At 36.2% G+C, this 21,629-nt stretch overlaps 1 protein-coding gene across 3 annotated transcripts in view; it reads right to left on the bottom strand.

The window, feature by feature from the left end:
• LOC120518085 (uncharacterized protein PB18E9.04c) overlaps window positions 1-20,691 on the bottom strand; it is a 31,943-nt gene extending 11,252 nt beyond the window's left edge. Inside the window, exons 1-4 of one of the 3 annotated variants that reach the window (XM_039740679.1) lie at window positions 20,459-20,688; window positions 11,546-11,622; window positions 4,170-4,258; window positions 3,560-3,676 (exon numbers count right to left, since the gene is read on the bottom strand). In XM_039740679.1, the coding sequence (XP_039596613.1) occupies window positions 3,560-3,676; window positions 4,170-4,194 (142 nt within the window). In that variant the 5' untranslated portion in view covers window positions 4,195-4,258; window positions 11,546-11,622; window positions 20,459-20,688. Of the gene's footprint in view, window positions 1-3,559; window positions 3,677-4,169; window positions 4,259-11,545; window positions 11,623-20,458 lie in introns of all 3 variants that reach the window. The other 2 variants (XM_039740680.1, XM_039740678.1) reach the window with 2 other exon arrangements.
• Window positions 20,692-21,629: the final 938 nt, after the last annotated feature.

Genomic DNA, 21,629 nt, shown 5'->3' with positions numbered 1-21,629 from the left:
CAACACTGCTGCAAGCAGAAGGGATTGTCAGGGTAATAAACTATTTTGGATGTAAGAAAAAATGTTAATTCCAGACATTGACTTTAATAGAAGACCTTACAACCTATACTTTTAGTTTGAATCATTTGTTTTCTGCTACTCCTAACAGGAGCTGTCCCTTAACTAAAAAATCATACACTTCGTCCTCATCTGTGTTTGATACCTTTGCTGCTTTTAGAAAATACCAATTTCTTTTAAACTTTTGATTGATTAAGCTATGTTTAGTTTATCTCACACAGTGCATCAGCTAAACAGCAGCCATTTACTTGCAGTAAGCCTTTTCACTCTGGACTTTCCATTATGAACTTAAGTACTGAAACACCTCTCCACACCGTGAACATTTCCTTCCTTCTTTCTTTCCATTTTCCCCTCTTCTTATGCTGCTTTTTCTGTAAATGAGCAAAATCCTGTTACAAAATGTACAGAATCATATTGGACAGGCTAGAATCTGCTGCTTCTGGAAGTGGTCTAGCTTCTGAGGCCATGGCCATCCAGTTTTTACCTCAGAGTTATAAATTTGCCTGGATTTGCTCATGAAGTTGATGGAAATTAGGACAAGAATTTAGGAATTTATGTTGATGCTTGATTCTCATCATCCGGTCAATGTGTAGAAACAATTAGAAAGGCAAATAAAATATTAAAGTTATACTGTGAAATCCTTTTTCTCAAACACTGTAATGCAATAGTGAGGCTACATCTAGAGCACTTTGTGCAGTTCTGGTCATCATGCTCCAGTTAAGGGAATGAAACCTCTTTGTTCTTCAGCAGAGAATGGGACATAATCCAGTTCTTAAAGTTTTCAAAATCATCTATAAACAGTGAGTCACATAACTGAGAGTATTATTGAACATTAAGGGAACATTTATTTCAGTGGAAAATTTTGCAATTTTTAAAAAGAGTCTGTATCACATACCAAGTCAAGAAATGCAAACAGAATTAAATTTGGTGCCACAAAAGCATGTTTCTTATGTTCAAGATCCAGAAGTCAAACATCTCATGGTGGACTTCGTACTCTGAAGTAAGGCATAATTGTCGCCTTCTCAGCTGTTCATTATGCTGAATATAGTAAACTTGGTGAACAAGTGTTTGGCTTATAGAATACCCACCTCCCATACCTGTTTCCAAAATTTGGTTGTAACATTTAAATACAAACGCAATGATCTCCTCCTGAATTCTCAAAGTGATTGTAATCAATGAGACTTCACTTCTGTTGTTTTAAATCAGCTTCAGCTGTATTTGCGTTTATCAAGTTTTTATCTGTTGATTTACTAAATGTCATGTGACCTCCTGATTCCTATTCTTATTTTAGTATCAATAATTAAACATGTCTTATTTCATTGATAGGGAGACATGGCTGCACAGTGTTTTGTTCTGATGCACACCTTTGAATGGAATCCATTTCCTGGTTGCCAATCAAGTGGCTGCATATGAGTTTTGATTTGGTGCTTCAGTTTTTGTTCCACATCTCTTTCACGGATTATTCCTAATTGTCTCTCTGTAATTGGGAAGTCGGAGCTGTGTGTGAGTGGGCCTTGCAGAGAAATTGCATCTCTTCAAAGGTTGGTTACTGAAGGCTTCATTGTGGGAAGGGTTTGGGAACATCTTTCCTATAAACACTGAATCCCCTCTTATCAAATGCACAGATTATTTTTCTGTAGACTACAGTTATATGTTGCACCTCTGTTGATACCCCCATTTCTTTATTCACAAACTTGCTAACCTATAGGGATATACAGTACTAGTTATTACTATTAACCAAACACAAACTATAGATGTGGCTTCATACCATTTTAACCTGGATCATGTGTAATTTTGGCAGATGATGAAGATTAACAACACTTTCAATATGCGCATGTTGAGTCCAGGCATCCCATATTCTTAGTCACACCAAGGCTCTGATCCGGTTATCATTTCTGTTCAGCTCCTCTAGGTTACTTCTCACTGTAGTCAGATTGTCATCTCGTCTCTAGTCAGCTTTCTCTGTGTCTGTGTCTTCACTCTCTCTGTCACTAGTCAGCTCATTGGCTGACTTTTTATTGTCCTGTTATCACTGAGTTTCATGAAACTTGCCTTTCATCCTCCAAGCTTTCTTCCTGATAGGGGAAGGTGTTCTCATTCTTCATCCTGTCTCCATAAATGGGGAGCTCATATAGCTAAACCCACTAAAACTTTTTTCCCATCTTTACCCTCACCACAAATTTCACAACCTGATTTAGTACTCAATACAATCTTAAAGACTCTGATGGGAAGGATAAGTAAAAATCAAAACACAGCTCTTCTTATCAGTAAAACCCTTAAACACAAATTACGTTTTTTTTTACCCTTTTCACTTAGAATATATACTTACTTGCCAGAATATTTTTTCTTTCTTTAAAATAACCAGTTCAAGTTTAACTTATTCCTAAAAGACATACAGCGGGGGGAAATAAGTATTGACAACATTAACATTTTTTTCAGTAAACATATTTCCAATGAGCCTATTCATATGAAATTCTCACCAGACATTGGTATTAACTCAAGAAATCCACAAATATAAAGACTTCACAACATTAAAGACCATAAATACAGGTATGTATAATAAAGTGGAATGACACAGAGAAAAAGTATTGAACACACTAAGAAAAAGCAGTACACCGAGACAAGGAATGGCCAGGAAGCAACTGAAATCTGTAAGTAATCAGAAAGTAGCTCCACCTCCTTTCTGTGCAAATTGCTAACAGCTAAGGTTACTATGCATTGATGGGCTATAAAAAGGTGTTTTGTTGCCAGGGTGTCACACAAGAAACTTCTCATGATGGGTAAAAGCAAAGACCAATTATAACAATGCTAGGTAGTACAAACAGGCAACAGCAAAAGAACATTAGCAAACAAAGCAAGTGCACTTTGTGTGGTCTTTAAATGAGTTCATTTCTCCTTTGTATATTTTCATTTCTGAGCATGATTATTCACTACATTGCCTTAAGGTGGATGCTGCTCATATAAACTCTTGCCTCTCAGAACCCTATACTGAATTAATCAACTTTGAGAATATTATGTTAAACACAATATGTGATAGAGTGTTTGGCCATCACCTATGGTGTACAAATAGTTTGCATCATATTAGCATTCTTCCTAGCAGATTATTTCATAAGGATACACTTAAATTATTATGCTCATACATTAATATTCCCATACATCCATTTTCTATCCCTGAACAGGGTGCCATCCCATCACAAGGTGAGCAGACACACATGTGCACACACATAACCAAGGGCAAGTTTAGCAACACCAGTTCACCTAAAGTGCTAATCTTGCAATGTGAGAGGACACTGGGGCACATCCTTGCGGACATTGGGAGAACATGCAAACTCCAGGGAGTACTGTGGACTAGAACCTCCTTGCTACGTAGCAGCAGTGCTGTCTTTGTGCTGCCATGCTGCCCACATCACTACCTGGATCTCTAAAATAGCGTTATTCAATTTCAAGTGCAGTAAATAGGTGTAAAGAGGCAGCTTGTTATTGCTATGTAAATAAAACTCACTTGTAACATCTGTCCCTTGGATACTTGTTGCTGTTGGCAAAGTGGTTGTCGTATTCATGACTTGTGCAGATACCAGGATGGTACCGACTGACAAGAGGATATAAAACAGGATAAAACCTAGAAAAGTGGGTTATATAATATAAATAGAAGTTACCACTTCTAGTGAAATATACATTTACATATGTACTGTATAAACATTGCTTTAAAATGTAATAATAGTAATGTATTTTTAAAATGGACTGTTGATCTTTTAATTTTTTATTTATTTATTATTTATTTTGCAGTTCTATTTAATTATTTACTGTAGATAACAAAACTTTTTTTAAAAAAGCCCAGTATTTACATTTAAAATTGTATTCAATAGGCATAAAGCTGGCCATTCCACTAGCAGCTTCTTGGGTTTCAGAAATCCCCTCTAGGACAAAAGAACTTTAATTATGCCTTACACATGCTGTTTATGAATACACAAAACCCACAGTCTACTGATACACCACCTCCTGCTTATTCCCACTAAAAATCATGTTTCTGATCTAATTTATTATAATACATACAAAGCGATTAAATATCATTAAATATGTATGCTAGCTTGTAATGTTGTTTGCTTACTTACCTTTAAATAAATGAAATTTAGACATTGTGCTGTTTCTTGTTGCTTCAGTAATATAAAATTGTTAGCTCAATCTAAAAAAGCATCACTGGCTGAAATAACACAAATACAAAAAAGAAATTGAATTACAAATTTGTTTCAAACACTAAACTCATTCCAGATTTCTTTTGCACTTAAAGATCAATAACCTACATATTCCAATTATTCTAAAATATACTAAGTTGCTTTAGTCTAATCTGGTGCAATGTCATCTACTGGCACCCCATCCAGGTTTGTTTTTTGCCCAGTGTCCAGCACTCACAGGATTTTCTTTGGCTCTCACAACCCAGAACTGGATGAAAAGTGTATGAAAACAGTATGCATCATTAAATCTTACAAGATTTCATTCAGATCTTCAGAGCATTATTTTTTGTCATTGTATTTTTAGAAGAAATCCTTAACCGTGGGCAACAAGACAAGGACACATTATGATTGCTTATATACAGTTACTTTAAAACTGCAGAAAATGCATGTTAAATGACTTACTCAGGGTCACAAAGGGGTTTGTAGCAGGCATTGGACTGGCATCTACTAGTTTAAAGTCCACAGCACTACGTTATACTGCCTGCCTATTCACTACTGTCATATACCCAACATAACAGTGAGTATGACCAACAAAACAGCATGTGTTAAACATCCATATCTCTCTATTATAAAAGAAAATTTTGAAGCAAGACTTTTGCCAAGAGATTTTTTCAAGTCCTACTCTCCTCTCAACCATTTTCAACCACGGTCCTCTGACCTCTTATTCGTGTGAATGCTTTTGTCAGACACAGTTCCTGCGCTCTCAGCTCTTATAAATTTTTACGTTTTCCTCACTTTAAGTTCCCAATAAAAGAAAACTTATGTCCAAATCTTTTTAAAGAATTTCATCCTGAAGGGTTGTCAACAGAAGAAATGAGTACACGGGCAATCCTAGTACCGAGAAACAATGAAGTCAAATGAATTAGTCGGTTTATTTATTAGAGAGAAAGAAACGATATTCACTCACGGGAAGTTATATGTTGAATTGTCACAATGTAAGTCCAAACACGGAACCAAAATTCAATGCGATATTGATGAAAAATTAATTAAAAAAATTGTTTTTAATGAAGTTTTACAGTAAAAGTGTCAGTTTAAAAAGTATTTGCGTGTTAATTTCAAAGCCAAACAGAACAAAACGAATACCTCTAACGCAACATGGAACATAATTTGCTTTCAATTTATTATGTTTTACTATGGTAAATTACTCGCTGTAATGTAAAATAGTTCTATTATACATATGTAACAATTCCCATGAAAATAAAAATCTATTTAAATTTTACATCCGCTTCCCCATACACGAGTGGCATATCCACGAAGTGGCTAGTGCGTAGCGCCCACCCAAGGGTTGGCAAGCGAAGCGAGCAGGGGGCAGTGCCCCCTAGTCTTTCATAAATTTCAAAATAAACTTTAACAATTGTGCTGTTTAACTCATGTAAAACCCCCTCTACAATAATGATACAGTCACTCACACATCCACCCTCACTTACATAGAGTCACTTTGAAATCATAAACTATCAAATATACACATGCAGTGGAATCAGAATGTATTCAGACCCTTCACTTTTTCACATTTTGTTACGTTTCAGCCTTGTGCTAAAATTATTTAAATATTTTTTCCCCACTTGAAGCTGCACTCAATATACCAGAATGACAAAGCAAAAACAGGAGTTTAGGAATGTTTGCAAATTTATTAAAAATAAAAAACTGATATTTCACATTGACACAAGTATTCAGACCCATTGCAGTTCATCCTGAATTTTCGCTCAGGCATGTCCAATTCTATTGATCACCAATGAGATGTTTCTGCACCTTGTTTGGAGACCACCGAATCAATTCAATTCAAGTCAATTTAAATGAATGAACATGACTAGGAAAGGCACACACATGTCTGTATAGAAGGTTCCACAGTTTACAATGTGCAATTGAGCAAAGCCAAGCCATGAAGTTGAAGAGCTAAGAGACAGCATGGTGTGGATTCACAGATCTGGGGAAAACCATTAAAAAAAATCTTACAGCACTGAAGGTTCCCATGACCACAGTAGCCTTCATAATTCTTGAATGGAATAAGTTTGGAACAACCATGGCACCTCCTAGAGTTGATTACCCAGCAGAACTGAGCAATTGGTGAAGAAAGGCCATGGTAAGAGACGTGGCCAAGAACCCAATGGGCGCTCTGGCTGAACTCCAGGAAACCTACAGCATGTGGAGATGGGAGAAGCTTCTAGAAGGACAACCATCATTGGAACACTCAATTATGTGTTAATGTATGTTAATACTACATGCATTATAAAATACTTTGCAATAGGTGGTACACTAAAAACATTAGTGCTGAATACACTGAGGACTATGTTGATTACTTAGATTTTAACCCATCTTAGATGGGTAGCACAGCCAGTACATTTACAAACCTGTAAACCTATGTGTATGATCTGAAACAAACTAAAATTAGATTTAATTAATACAGCAGAAACAAGAGAGGGTGTTAAGCGGCACATTCCACAGACAATATTAAATTGAGCTGGTGCCCAGTCCAGAGATTGTTCCTGCCTTGTGCCCATTGTTTGCTGGAATAGGCTGCAGCTTTCATGTGACCATTCTTAGGATAAGTGGGTTTGGAAAATGGATTAATGGATAGATTAACAAATTGCTGAATGAACCAATTTGCAAAGAAAACCACACATTTTACCATTTTCAAGTCACAAGACGATGTCATGGATAAAACAATCTAATCTAAAATATATAAAATGTCATAAGTGAATGGATTCCATCTAACAGAAACATACCAATTCACAAAATAAAACACATAAGAAATATGCATGAAATTAAATCCACTGTACAAATGCATCATGTGCATCTATGTAATGTATAAAACCTTGCAGAACTGGGAAGACTGAAACCTATATAATGCTTTTCCATAGTTGTTAATAATGATCACCAAACCCTTATAAACAGCTGGTCACATCATTATCAACTCACAGACAAGATGTTTGCCTTTTGATACATTGGTAGCAGAACAACAATATCACTTTTTTCATGTGTAGCATTACATGCTGGAAGTCAAAATGACAGATTTGAACCCACAATGGAAGGTCAGAAACTTGAAAGTATACCTTATGAGAAGGACCTAGAAGTCATAGTAGGGTACAGATGCAATCAAGAAAACTAATAGGACTTTAGATTTTCTATTACAAGGTGTCGAGTACAAGTCAAGGGAGGTTATCCCTAACTTATATAATGCACTAGTGAGGCTTTACCTGAAGTACTGTGTTCAGGTTTGACCGCCATTTTACAAAAAATACAAAGTCCAGAGAAGAGTGACTAGGCATGAAGAGGTATGAGCTTTGATGAAAGATTGAAGAAGCTGAGCCCTTTAAGTTCAAGCAAAAAGAGATTGTGAGGGGACTTGATTAGAAGTGGAAAAGTATGAAAGGAATTACTAAATTAGATCCCAGTTGTCACATCAAAATAAATTCTGCAACAAAAAAACTGGGACTCAATTGGAAACTTGTTAGGGGAATATTTTGCACAGATATCAGAAAGTTTTCCTTAGACCATAGACACGTGGAATAAATTACCAAATGGTGTGGTGGTGAGTAGGGAGCTTCAAATCTTGACAGGATGTTATTTTAGACAAGCGAGGTGAATAGCACTACTCACAATTTTTATAATGTTCTACCATCGGCAATATTAAAGAGCCGGTCATAGATGGTAGTATAGTCTTCTTTCTGTTTCCTGAAGTGTGTGTTAAAACCCATGTTGTGGTGAGGGTCAATAGCTTTAAAACTCTTGGAGTCATCATCAGTTGACACATCTCAGATATTTCAAGAAGGCTTATCAATGTATTTGCTTTTTCAGATGTCTGGGGAAAGTCCAAATGTCTCTAGCTCTGCTTGTCAACCTCTACAGGTAAACAGTAACTGACTGACATACCACCCTGGTGTAGTACTTGTTCAGCTCAGGACCACATATCACAGCAGAGAGAGGTGAAGTTGGCACAGAATATTACTTTAACACAGCCCTCTTTCATTCATGTACTTCCTGCAAGCTCTTAGGCAGCTGAATATTTTTACTTTAAAATCAGGAAATGGAAAGTAATAAAAAAAACTAGCCAATGTGATTACTAGAAATTCAAAAAAATTTTAAAACCAAGGACACAAAATGCAACTTGAACTGGAAGAACCCAAACTCTCCTCTTTTAAGTCAGTGGGCAACCGATGTGTTATATTATTTGAAATTGGAAAAAATCAAATACTCAGTTAGAGGATCCGTACAGACTTTTTTCAGAACATGGCAGGATCTAATCAGTAATATTTTAAAATAAGTTCATGAAGCACAGAGAATTTATTAATTTAGGTATGTTTACAAGTGTTAAATTTTATGCTGTTTGGCTTGTTCTCTCTCTCAGGGGTGGGGATTCTTCTTAACTCAATTTTTCTTTTTGTAAAAATTTGATTGCTTTGTATGGATTGCAATAAAATTAATAAAAAAGGGGGGAAAAAAACAAAATGCAAATTGAAGTACTAAAGAACTAAGCAAGAGTGTGAAAAGCCACAGAATTACAAGTTGCCAAAGCCAAAATGTATTACAGTGCAAAAAGAATTCTTAATGAATGCTAAGATTATTTATGAGAATCCAGAAGGTGCACAACACTGATATTTATACTCATGCAGTATAAAACTTCCAATCATCCTGCACAGCAAAAGACACAATAAAGATGGCAGCAGCCATAAGAAAAATAAAATTGTAGCAGAGAAAAACATAACTCATTCTTAATGCTTTTAAAAATATATATGAATAGAAGTAAATGTGACTACTGAATTCCCATCAAGCTAAAACAAGATATTTTAACGATTGACTGTAAAAAAAATTTAAAACAAAATTCTGATTAGTCTTGCTAACAATGTCAGCCATTTAGCACAGTAATTTTTCTGCCTCTGCATAATACTCAGTATTTACATATAAACATAATTATAATCATATGTGCAAATGCCTATACACTGATAACCTTTAAGAATATATGGAAACAATAATGATAAAATGCAAATACTGTAATAGCATACAAGTATTTACAAATTTGGTAATACTAATTATAAAAACATAAATTGCTATTATGCAAAGCAAAGCAAGTTTACTTATACGAAGTATAACATATTTCGTACCATTAGGCAATTTAAAGAGCTTTACATGATAGGGATAAAATACAATAAAGAAATAAAATACACCTAAATGACAATAAAATAACAGAAAGTTAAAACAAAATGTAAAATGAAGAGAATAATATGGTGACACAACAGCATTACAGTTCAGCAATAGTGCAGCACAGTACACAGTCAGTCAAATGCACAGAAAAATAAGAATGTTTTTTATTTTGATTTGAAAGCTTCTACTGTTGGGGCATCTCTAACATGTTTTGGTTGATAATTCCATTTTTGTGTTGCATAAAAGCTAAAACCCATTTCGATCTCAGCTGGTCTATTATGTCTGTAAACGGTTAGCATCTCTGTGATGTATTCTGGGCCTAAGCTGTTTAGTGACTTACATACTAAAACTGGTATCTTAAAATCATTGCTATAGCTGACTGGAAGCCAATGTAATGATCTTAGTACTGGAGTAACGTGTTCTCTTTTCTTAATTTTGGCAAGCATTCTGGCAACAGTATTCTGAACTAATTGCAATTTTTAATAGTTATTTTGGGTGGGCCTGAGAAAAGAGCATTGCAGTAAATTACTATGCTGAAAATAAAAACATGGATACATTTCTCCAAGTCTGTTTTTGACATCAGACCTCTGAAACTAGAAATGCTTTTATGCATTTATAACATATTATGATTTTCAAGCTGTATGACCTCTCTAATGATTTACTTATAACTTTAAGCATTAATTATTTGATTAAATGGAAGATTACAAAATGTGGTATAATTGGTGAGAGCATTGGTAAGAGCAGTATGCTATTGCTTTGATTTTGGGTGGGGTGTCTTTTTTGTGGAATTTACCTATTTGCTTTGTACTCATATGGGTTTGGTTTGCTGAGATTTTCTGCAGCTGTACTTTGACTGGCATTTCAAAACTCCAATTCATCCATCCATTTTCTTCTGCTGATCTGAGTCCAAGTCGCAGTGGCAGCAGTCTAAGCAGAGATGCCCAGGTATCCCTTTTCCCTGCCATCCCTTCCAACTCCTCTGTGGGACACCAAAGCATTCCCAGTCCAACTGAGAGATATAATACAAGGTCTCCTCCTGATTGGAAATGCCTAAAACACCACTGCAAGGTGGGGGTTATCCAGGAAGCATCCTAATCAATCCTAACCACCTCAACCAGGGTCGTCTTAATGTATGGGCACAATGGGCCTTGGCTGGGGGCACGCAATGTTTCTGGTGCCTATGTATGTTTCTGTTTTGCTATGAAAACTGGGGCCCTAGCACACTATTTTGCTCGGGGGCTTATGATGCTGGTAAGACAGCCCTGACCTCAATTGGCACTTTTTTAAGGGGATAGGAGCAGAAGATGTATTGACCAGTCTTTATGCATATATGTGAGTTTGAGTTTTCATCAAATTAAACAATTTCTAAGACTATTTCCTGTCTTGCACTCACTGCTGTCAAAATTGACTCCTACATTCGATAAGCAGAAGTGAAGATTCTGTAAATAAGTGAACTTATTAGTTTATGAAATCTTCTTTAATATCATTAATGGAAAGGAAAGTCAATAAAAATGCTGAATTCTATCATTTCAAATTAGCCTAAAGATAAAGTAATTAAGGTGTGAAATATTGAAGTTCAGAGTGGAACTGTGGTGCAGCAGTGCCAACCACTGCACCATCAAATGTGGGCTCACTGACTGTGTGGCGTCTACAGATTCTCCCCAAGCACATGTGGGTTTTTCTTCAAGCTCTAAATGGACTTATCAGAAGTGAGAGTGGCCGTGTTATAAACCACTTTAGTCAGCCTGTTAGTCAGTTCTCCCCTCAGGCTAATTAGTGTTATGAAAGGCTCAGAAAATGAATTTTATTATATTTTAAATAGAAGCTAAACAAAGAATCAGTCCCTCAGCCCCTATTTAACAAAGCACAGTATTGGCACTGGATCAGTACCCTGGACAGCAGGCCATTGTGCACTATACGAGTGCTGTTATAGAACTGGATATTGTTTCTTTTTTGTACACTGAGTACTTCTTTTGTCATACAATTTGCAACATAAGATAAAGTTTACTGTGAGAAAGCAATTTTACAAAGGTATATCACCTTAGGGACGAATATTTAGCTTACTGATACACTACACCTAATTATTTTCTAAACTGGCCCTATGTGTATGAGCTGACCTTGAGATGGACTGGTGCCCCATTCAGGACGGGTTCTTGCTTTGTACCTAATGTTGTTGGGATGGACAATTGACCACCTGTAAAAATGTGAAAAAAAAAAGTGTTTTTCTGTCAGATTGTCCAAATGAAACAACACCCAGTGGACCAATTTTGTTCAAATTTGGTAAACATTTGAATATTTTGGTAAACATATTCAGCATTTGAAATTGAAATTGAAATTTATCAGGAAAGTTGAAATATCTTAAATAGAGGCCATGGCCCATATATTTTTGAAATTTATCTTAAAACAGGGAAATATTCTGTATGGATTCAATTTGTGTTCATAAGCTTCTCTTACAGATGCTTTGAAATCACTTCAGTTTTTGTTTTTTTTGTCCGGTGCCTCCTGACTCACTGGTAAGAGAAAAGCCCCAAATATGATATGTCATTCAAATTGTCTTGATGTCAAGTTATGCAAAATGTCAAGCTTTTCAATGTTCCTGATATATTTATGACTCAAAGATTATATATTTATTTATGACTCAAAGATTTCCTAATTTTAGGCCGTTTTTGCACCATATATTGTGCATAAAATTGCACCCTTATGATAAAGAGTAAACAAATATGTGTCTTCAGCAAAAATGATTAAAAGGACTTGAAGTTGTGTACGCCACATCACCCGACCTCAATGAGTATCCTAATGGGAAATGAGGGGTAAAGTTTACTTCTTTTCACAAAAATTTTGAACAAATGGGAATCAGTTAAATAGTCATTGGAGTGTAGTTATATGCTGTTTTGAGGTTGCTGATCATGAATGTCATAATATTTTAGATATTTCATTCTTTACTGTTGGTCAGAGCCCTCAAAGTGTCACTCCCAAAAGGTAAAAAATAACAAATTCCAAACATAAGCATGTGGGGTGTCATTTTAGACTGATTTTCCAAGGTTAATGATTTCAAATTGGATGTCATTTTGAGTTTTGATCCTTTACAAGTGATCTAGCCCTCTATGGACCTCTACTAGAGGGTGAAAAATGTCAAATTTCTATGACAATCAAAAACATTTAGACCTTTCAATTGAAACAGTCATTTTCATATTTCAAATATCTGATGCAACTATTCTTGTTTATTATGTACTTCTACTTCATGAAGTAAATTATTTAATTTCTTATGAACACCCTGAATTAGGGCGGCTTACTGCATTCATACTTTTTTTATTCTTTCAAATTTACATTGAGAGAAGTTATTTTAACTAGTATATATTACTCTTTGGCCAAAAGATATCCCCAATATACTTCACTGAAACACCAGCAGAGTCGCATGCACAGCTGGTAACTTCCTTCCATGATAGTTGCTTATATCTGTATGGATTGATTTTAAAGTTTGTTTAAACTCTACATCAAGTATGTCTTTTAAATGTTTTACCTTTAATAAATATGAGCAGCAGTTAGCTGCAGACACTTCATGGCCCTAAACAAAACGTAGTTTAGTCAATGCAACTTATGCATCACTTGGGCAAGGATCTGGTGTACGTGAAAGCCATTTCAGCTTGGTTTTCAAACACATTATATTGTAAAATGTTAGTTAAAAATGCAGTATGTCTATTAATACATGCACTTGCATTCTATTATCATTGTTATTTTTTTAATATGACTAGTTTTTACAAAAATATTTAATAAGCAAAAAAAGTGATATCTTATTCTTTGATGCAGCAACAAAACAAAAATTTGAATGGTTTCAAAACAGTTAACCTCAAATGCACTGAACATTATGCCATGGTTACATTTTCTGACTTGATTAAAAATTAGATCCCCATTCAAAATTATGATGGGCAAGTCTTGAATAAAGTCTCAAGTTATGGCAAGCAAGTCTCAAGTTTAAACTTCAAGTCCCAAACACAATTTTTCACAACCTTTAATGTATTTCTTATATCAAGAATGGTTTAAAAACATGTGTTAGGTTTATTATTAGCTTTCAAATTATTAGTTCCATTCCACAAAATTAAAATATCATACAAATACAAATGTAATGTAAAACAATTTTGAAAGTGCAACTGAACATAACAATAAAAACAGCACAAATTAGTAGAAAATAATATCACACTAGCATATGATGTATTACATTTACAAAAGTGCAACTTTGCTTAAGAACCATTAGGGCAGTCTGGCAGAACAATGCAGTGTCCTTACAATAGCATGGAGTACATTGTTTGACCAAGAAAATCGTCAACTTCAAGAGTACAGTAAGTAAACTGTTTTATACATTTTAATAATAAAAACACTAAGCACGGGGTGCAAAGTTAATAGGAAGAACATTCTTAGACTACATCCACACTACTGCATTTTTACATCATTTATTTAAGCATTTTGCTCCAAACTGTAACAAATGAAAACACATAAGATGTAATTGTCTTCCTACACTGGGCATGCACACATCATACACGTCTAACAGTGGACATACAAACTGCAATTTTGGCACAATTGTAAGCCTCGTTTGTAGTTGCTGACTAATTTTCTGTGACGGACTAAATTTAAGCTTCATAAAGGCTGTCATTTTATGGGCAGTACGGGAGTGGTTGCAATGCCCAATTGCTCCTCACAACTGGGCTGTCATGTGAATGGCAGAATTTCTGTCATGTCAGAAATTTCAGTCAGCTGTCATATAGTGAGAGCAGTCTCATGAGATGATTTTCTGTTGTTGCCATCAAATTTCACAAAATTCATCGTACAGTGACTGCAGTGAGTGAGCATCGTACATGTATAGTCTGAGCACCCACATCATGGTATGAAAATCAAACTGAATGTGCATGTACGGTTTGAGCACCTAAATGACTGTCCACTCTTATTATGCAGTGTGAGTAGTTGCTTGACCACAATTTCTAAAAACTTCAGAAAACACAATTTACATGCATACAGGTTAGCAACACAACAAGTGCAATGGAAAGCGACTCTTTTATGCCCGCTGTGTTGGAATATGTTTTTCTGCTGTGATGGGTAACTAGTCAGGGCATGAGATGTTGTAATAAGCAGGATACAATCAGGGAAGAGACCCATAATGAGTACAAACCAACCACAGTACAACGGGCTGTGTGTGCTTTTAGAAATCTTCATTTTCGCCTGTTCACACTGAAATGCGGAGCGTTTTCATAAGTCTGGAGTTGGCCAGCAATCATTTAGGTGTGTCATATTAAGGGGAATGACTCTTATTCTCTCGGTTATTCTTTGTTTTATAATTATAATTTATTTATCTTTCCAGAGACCTGTTTTTACTTTGACATTAAAGAGTCTTTTGCTCTTGATCAGTGTCAAAAAACCCAAATTAAACTTGGAGCAAATAAAAGTTCACTATTATTTATTTTGAAATTTCTGTGACACCATTTTGTTTGGTTACGGATATGTCAGCACGTCATTAGACAACAAATCATGGAAGTCACGTAATCAGGGTGATGGTTTATAAGCCGGCAATGCAGTACATTCATCATTCTAGTCTGACTAATTCTAATTACGTTTTCAAGTGTGTTAGATTTCAGATATCAGTTTTGACTGTGACTTTTTGTTTGTATTATGGTTTATGACATCTGTAAGGTTTAACTCTCTGATTTTGACTACGCTTTTTTTCTCGACTAACTTGCATCTTTTGATTATTTTGCCCCAGAGGCCTTCCATTTTCTAGTTCTTGGCAGAACAGTACAGTTCTACTACCTACAGATCAGCAGGTCTCCCATTACACATCATGAAGAACTTTGAGAGACTGGTCCTACAACAACTGTACCACATGGTACCACATGGATTGTATCTAGCAGTAGTTGGCAGTATGACATGCATTTTCCACAGAGTTTACCCTCTTCCGCTTGGACAAAGCTGGTACAGTGCTTAGGATTCTATTCTTTGATTTATTAAATGCCTTTAACACTATCCAAGCTCTCCAATCATGGAGTAAATTTAAGGCAGTGTAGGCAGATGGCCCCACAGTGTCTTAGGTAATCAACGCTGTTTGAAATCTACAAATGTTCTCAGATGACTCCTCCACTTCAGGCTATGAACAGGGTAGATAAGGAGAAGTATGGAGAATTGATTGAGGACTTTCTGATATAAGTGCAGGGATAACCGCCACCTACTGAACATTGTAAGATTAAGGAGCTAGTGCCCTGGCATGAACTGGAGGTCTGTAGATCAGTCATCATATTAGGAAAAAGAATGGACATGATGCAGACTTACAAATATGTGTGGGTCCATGAGAAAGACGGGCTGAATTGTATGTACAGAGTAGATCCTTCTTTTTGAAAGGACTGAGTCTGATAATGTGTGTACCATGCTGCTGGGCATGCTCTACCAATCCATTGTTGCTCGTGCCTTGTTCTATTCAAAGATTTTTCTGTTGGAGTAACACCAGCTCAGAGAATGCCAAATGTCTAAATAAACTACTCAGAAAGGCTGGCTGCATTACAGGACCGATCCTTGACTCACTGGAGGCAGTGGCAGAAAATAGGATGACGGTAAAATAGAGGTCATCATGAATACTACCCATCCTTTCCATGACGTGCTGTCCTGGTAGACCTTTAGTCACTGGCTCATTCCACTATGGCTCCACTTTGTTACCTGCAGCTATTAGGTTATATAATGCCACCTTCCATTGTGGCCCTCTTCATCTTTGCCAGTTATAACAGGTGCTGGCGTAGAAGTAATGTTTAGAAACACCATACATTTAATTTATACCGCATATATTGTGTATACAATTCTGGCTCATGCAATTATGTATTAGGTTTTTTTGAAATCTTGTTTGTTATCTGCTTGGCTTTGCTGGTTAGTTTGTTGATATTCACCTAAACTTAATGTTAATTTTCCTTTTGTCACAGAGTGTAAATTTTTAAAAAATCAGATAAGTTAATTTAAAAGGTCAGTCATTCTCCAACCCGCTATACCCTATCACAGGGTCACGGGGGTCTGCTGGAGCCAATCCCAGCCAACACAGGGCGCAAGACAGGAAACAAATCCCTGGGCAGGGTGCCAACTCAACGCAGTAATTTAAAAGGTTATAACAAAAAATATTGCTTCATATGGCTTCAGTAAATTTAACAGGGATCTGTTTAACTTGTTGCCCATCCTTCACAAAAGCAATTAAAATAATATTTATTTCCAAAAGCAAAGTTTTCTCCATTTAAAAATGTTGTAAACTTATCTGCCTGAGAACAGCTACAAGCATGATGCAAGAAAATCCACTGGGTGTTACAGAAGCTCCGAGTGCTAATGGAAAAGCTGCCTCTGGGCCCTGAGTCATGCAAGGAGAAGCTACACGACTATTGTTATTGTCACTTTTATAATAAACTTTACATTTTATTTAGTATTTATGTATTTCGGTTATATTATGGAAAAAAATTAAAGGTTATTTCCATACTGAAAAGGAAAGAAGGTGAAAGACACAAAGTTTCAGCTGTATAACGTTCATCAAGTGTGCAACTGAAAAGGAAAGAGCAGGTAAAATATAGAGGAGGGCAAGAAGAGAACAAAGCCAGATCAGATGAAAGAGAAAAGGTGAGAGTAGGTGAGAAAAGGCTGCCATTAGGTAAGTTTAAGGGAGAGATTAAAAAGTTAGTCAGTCATTAAAACCCAAGGAAATGTACGATCCCAGGCTGAGAGTGAGGTTAGCTTTCTCTGTTTTCATTTGTAAAGTGTCTTTGAAGCCCTGTGAAAGAACGCAAACTGAAAGATTAGTGTGGCCATCATCAATGGATGTGAAGTGTTCTGTAATCGGCTTTGGAAGGTCTTTTAACTGTTCGAATGTGCTCATTGATGCGGTCTGCTAGCCGTCTCTGTTTCAACTGTGTAAATGGCTGGACACTTCCTTAAAGAAATGCAGTAAGTAAGAATTTTAGACTAGTAAGATGCCCTTTGTTTAATACTGAGTTTACCAGAAGGAACAGTTATAAGGGGTATTGTTGGCAACATATTTTTACTTATAAGTGACACAGCAGCTCCTGTTACAACTGAAAGCGCCTGGTGATGAATGCCGCTCACCCCTGTGAAGAGAGCTACAGATAAGAAATTTGCACACGTTAGGTAGACGATGGACGGAGATTTCTGTTCTGTTAATGAAGCACTCAGAATGAGGAGTTTCTTCATTGATAGAGGATACCCATCTGAAATCATAGATAGGGCCCTCAATCAAGCCAGGAGCAGACCTCATAACAAACGAGGAACACCAATAATGTAAGCTGCAGTCTGCTGGTCCTCCCATTCCATCCTAACACTGTATCTCTCCCACTGGTCATCAGACAAAATTTCTAAATTTTGCAGACTGATCTTTCCACCGGAACCTTTTTTCCTAACACTCCATTAATATCCTGCCATCAACCACCTAACCCTACACAAACTTCTTTTTTACAATTCACTTCACAGAGGAGAGGCACATTTCACCAGGCACTTTGAGCTGTACCAGGAGCCGCTGCGTCACTTGCAAATATGTCATCAACAACTCCCTTGTATTTGGTCCCTCTGTAAATTCAATATTAAACAATGGGGCTTTCTCCAATCTAAAATTTTACTTACTGCAAATTCTTGTAGGAAGCATCCAGCTATCTACAGAGCTGAAACAGGTAAATAGCTAGCAGAACATTTCAGGGAGCATATTTGAGCCATTAAAATCAAAAAACATACAGAGATTATTGTATAACACTTCACATCCCTTGATGATGGCCACGCTGATTTCTCTGTGTTCTTTCACAGGGTTTCAAAAACACTTTTTAAAGAAATTTTATTTAATGGCAGCTTTTACTCTTCTACTCTAACCTTTTCTCCTTTATCTGGCCTGGCCTTGTTCCCTCTTTTCCCTCCTTTACAGACTGGAACATTGTGCCCTTAACCATCTTTCCTTTTCAGTGTGGAAATAACCTTCTCCCTTTATTACCTTTGCAGATGCACACTGATGCAACCCTGCAGTAACTGCATAAATACTATTCTGTCACTATCTAAAGAAAATATTTTTCATTACTTTAAAACATGCAACCCACTTTTAATTCAACATGCAACTTGTAAAGTGCAACCATGTAAAGTGACTGTTTTACAGAAACTACATAATCACACGGCTACCTACTTGCACATATTTACTTTTTATATATTATTATGCTGAAAACAGAAGCTCAAATGGCATATATTTGAGCTGAACTGATCATTGACAACCTCATTCCCAAAACTGAATATCTATCTATCTATCTATCTATCTATCTATCTATCTATCTATCTATCTATCTATCTATCTATCTATCTATCTATCTATCTATCTATCTATGAATAAACCCATCTGTTTACAATAAAATCCAGTTTCTGTTTACTGCATTTGACTGGCAAAGCAGATTTCATTTTTAGAGCTGTATATATGGAGTGCCTGGTTTAACCACATTAGAGCTGCTATTCATTGAAGCAGAGCAGAATAATCCAACACCTCTGCTTCTGGACACCTCTGCGCTGGTTGCTCATACAACGTCAATTTAATTAATCGCGCGCACTCACTGAACTAGCTTGTTTACTCTGAACCAGATGTCCTCTTCGTGTCTCTCAAAACCCCGGCATTGTTTTTCACGATTCCCCCGGGAATTAGCAGCCTACAGAGTTGGTTTTCTTCACTTCAGCACTATAAGTCCCGGAAGGATGGATACAATAACTCCAGAGGGAACTCGAACGAAAAACAGTTGTCATAACGATTTTAAAGTTGTTGATTTTCTTTTTTATCTATAGCAAGATGTATGTGTGTTCTGTTAGAACAGTTTCAGATTGTACAATGGTCTTGTTTTTAATCTGTTGACATATAATAATTATAAAATTCTAGAGGTTATGTAATTAAGCAGCCAATTTGGCGTTAAGGCTTTAGACCTCAAATCGTGAGGTTGTTGTCTCAAATCCTCCTGCTGACTTCACCAAATGGAAAAACAAAAAAAATTGAACTGATAGTATCTCGCAAATGTGTCAAGTCGCTATGGATAAAGGAGTCGGCTAATTACTTATGCACGTAGAAATATTTAGGGAAAAAACATATCGGCAAAAGCTTACTAGTCATATGCAATTGTTACAAGAATAAGCAGAATGCGATGTCAGAAACTGAAGAAACGGGAGGACTATGCGGATTAAATAAAATGAGCACAATATTATATACGATCCATACTTAAAAAAAAAAACAGGAAATAAATCAAACTGGTCTGAAGTATTTCTTCATGTATTATGAAATGCGTTTAGATTCCATTAAATCGAAATATGGCTGTAAACTCTGCCTAGATAACAAGGGTGGGTATTTTAGCGGTTTGTTTCGTTTGCATCTATCCACCTGTCTATCATAAGAAGAACATGGAGTAAAATTAGAGCAAAAATATACATTAAAATTGCACAAGATTATTGCGGTTGATTTTAAGTATATCATTGATTAAACTGTCAAGTTTCAGGCAGCTATTTGAATTCAGATGTATTCAGCGCCTCAGTGATTAAAATAACCCTTTTGTTTAACCTGATATTAATGGGTTTATTATTTCAAGTTAGCAGTTTAATTACAAATATATTTTGGAATCAATGTGTAGTTGCACCTAAATCCGTATCGGTTAGAAAAACATTTTATTTAAAACAAAGTAGCCTATGTCGATGATGCACGGCTCTTTAATACAAAAAAGAAGACAATGGAGCTTTCTACTGGTTATTCACTATTTCATTCTTTGTTGACGAGTTCAAGCATTTCTAAAAATAAGGCATTCTATACCATGCCATATATAGATAGATAGATAGATAGATAGATAGATAGATAGATAGATAGATAGATAGATAGATAGATAGATAGATAGATAGATAGATAAAGTAAACTAACTTTCTTTCTCTTTCTTTCTTTATTTCTTTCTTTCTTTAACTAAAACAAAGCCACCAATTGCGTCCAAATATCACAATATCAAGAGGATCCTTACCTGCTTTTAAAAACTTCCTGCAGCATTAAAAGCGGTTAACAGACGAGACGGCACCAAGAGCCTCAAACTGAGTCTCCGCTGCTCACTCAGCCAATTAGAAGCCAGCGAGGTTTCCGCGGGAGGAGGGGTCAGGTGGCTGTTTTCCTCCAGAAGTGCGCAGGTCCTGGCTGAAATCTATGCAAAGCAGAAAGTTACATTTCTAAAATGTTCATCTAACCGTTTAATGTGCTTGAAAGGTTGCTGGGGAATTGATCCAGTGTTAATGAACATTCAGACGTGTGAAAGAGCAGTAGATGGTAGATGCTGTAAAGAAATGACAATCCCCCCTCCCTCCCTCTCTCTCTTTCTCTATTGTCCCATTTAATTAAGTACCGGTTTACCACCACCTATAGTTAAATCAAGAATGGTGACAATGTTTTCTAGATTTAACTAGACACGCAGCAACGGTAAGAAAACTAATGCAAATACTTATTTTAAAAAGTTAAATAAGTACAGTTGATTTAAGAGTGTATTACACATATAATGTCTAATGTGATCCACCCAAAGAAATCATGCAGTCGTTTACTGCCTTCCCGTATCAGCCCCACGCCAGCTACAAGATTTCATTTTCATCCTTTTTCTCTCTCAAATAAATCAAGAAAAGAACAAAAAGAAAAGAAAAGAAAATCCGGTTCTTCTACTTCATTCGGCCCTCAGTCTAAACATCACTTGAACTGGTAGAACGCCTAAACCATCGAGATACAGGAATTGTATGGATAAGGGAGTATATGACATTGCAGAGGCATAAAAATGAAAATTAGTAAGTGGAAGCACAATAAAATGAACAAATCAAATGTGTTCATTAGTAAATGGTGAAATAAAGTAATGCACATTAGTTTCGTTAACTAGTACAGCTTGTATTAGACTGCGTCACGCTATTGTCAATATACTACGTAACAATCTCTCATGCCGGGAAAAATAAGATTTTCTGGAAATCCAAATCATCCATTCTCTAAACCCTGGGGGTGAGAAGAAGCTGATGCCTATCCCAAAAGCACCGTCATCAAGGCAGGAACAATACCTGGACAGAGCACCAGCTCACATAGCCTTAGTGGGAGGAAACTGTGGCACTCAGAGGAAGCCCAGGCGGACGGGGGAGAGCATGCAAACTACACACAGGGAGCACCCGGGA

This window comes from Polypterus senegalus, chromosome 17 (assembly GCF_016835505.1).
Source record: "Polypterus senegalus isolate Bchr_013 chromosome 17, ASM1683550v1, whole genome shotgun sequence".
NCBI lineage: Eukaryota > Metazoa > Chordata > Cladistia > Polypteriformes > Polypteridae > Polypterus > Polypterus senegalus.
The sequence above is the reverse complement of the archived record's forward strand: the minus strand, read 5'-3'. Positions and strand labels throughout refer to the sequence as shown.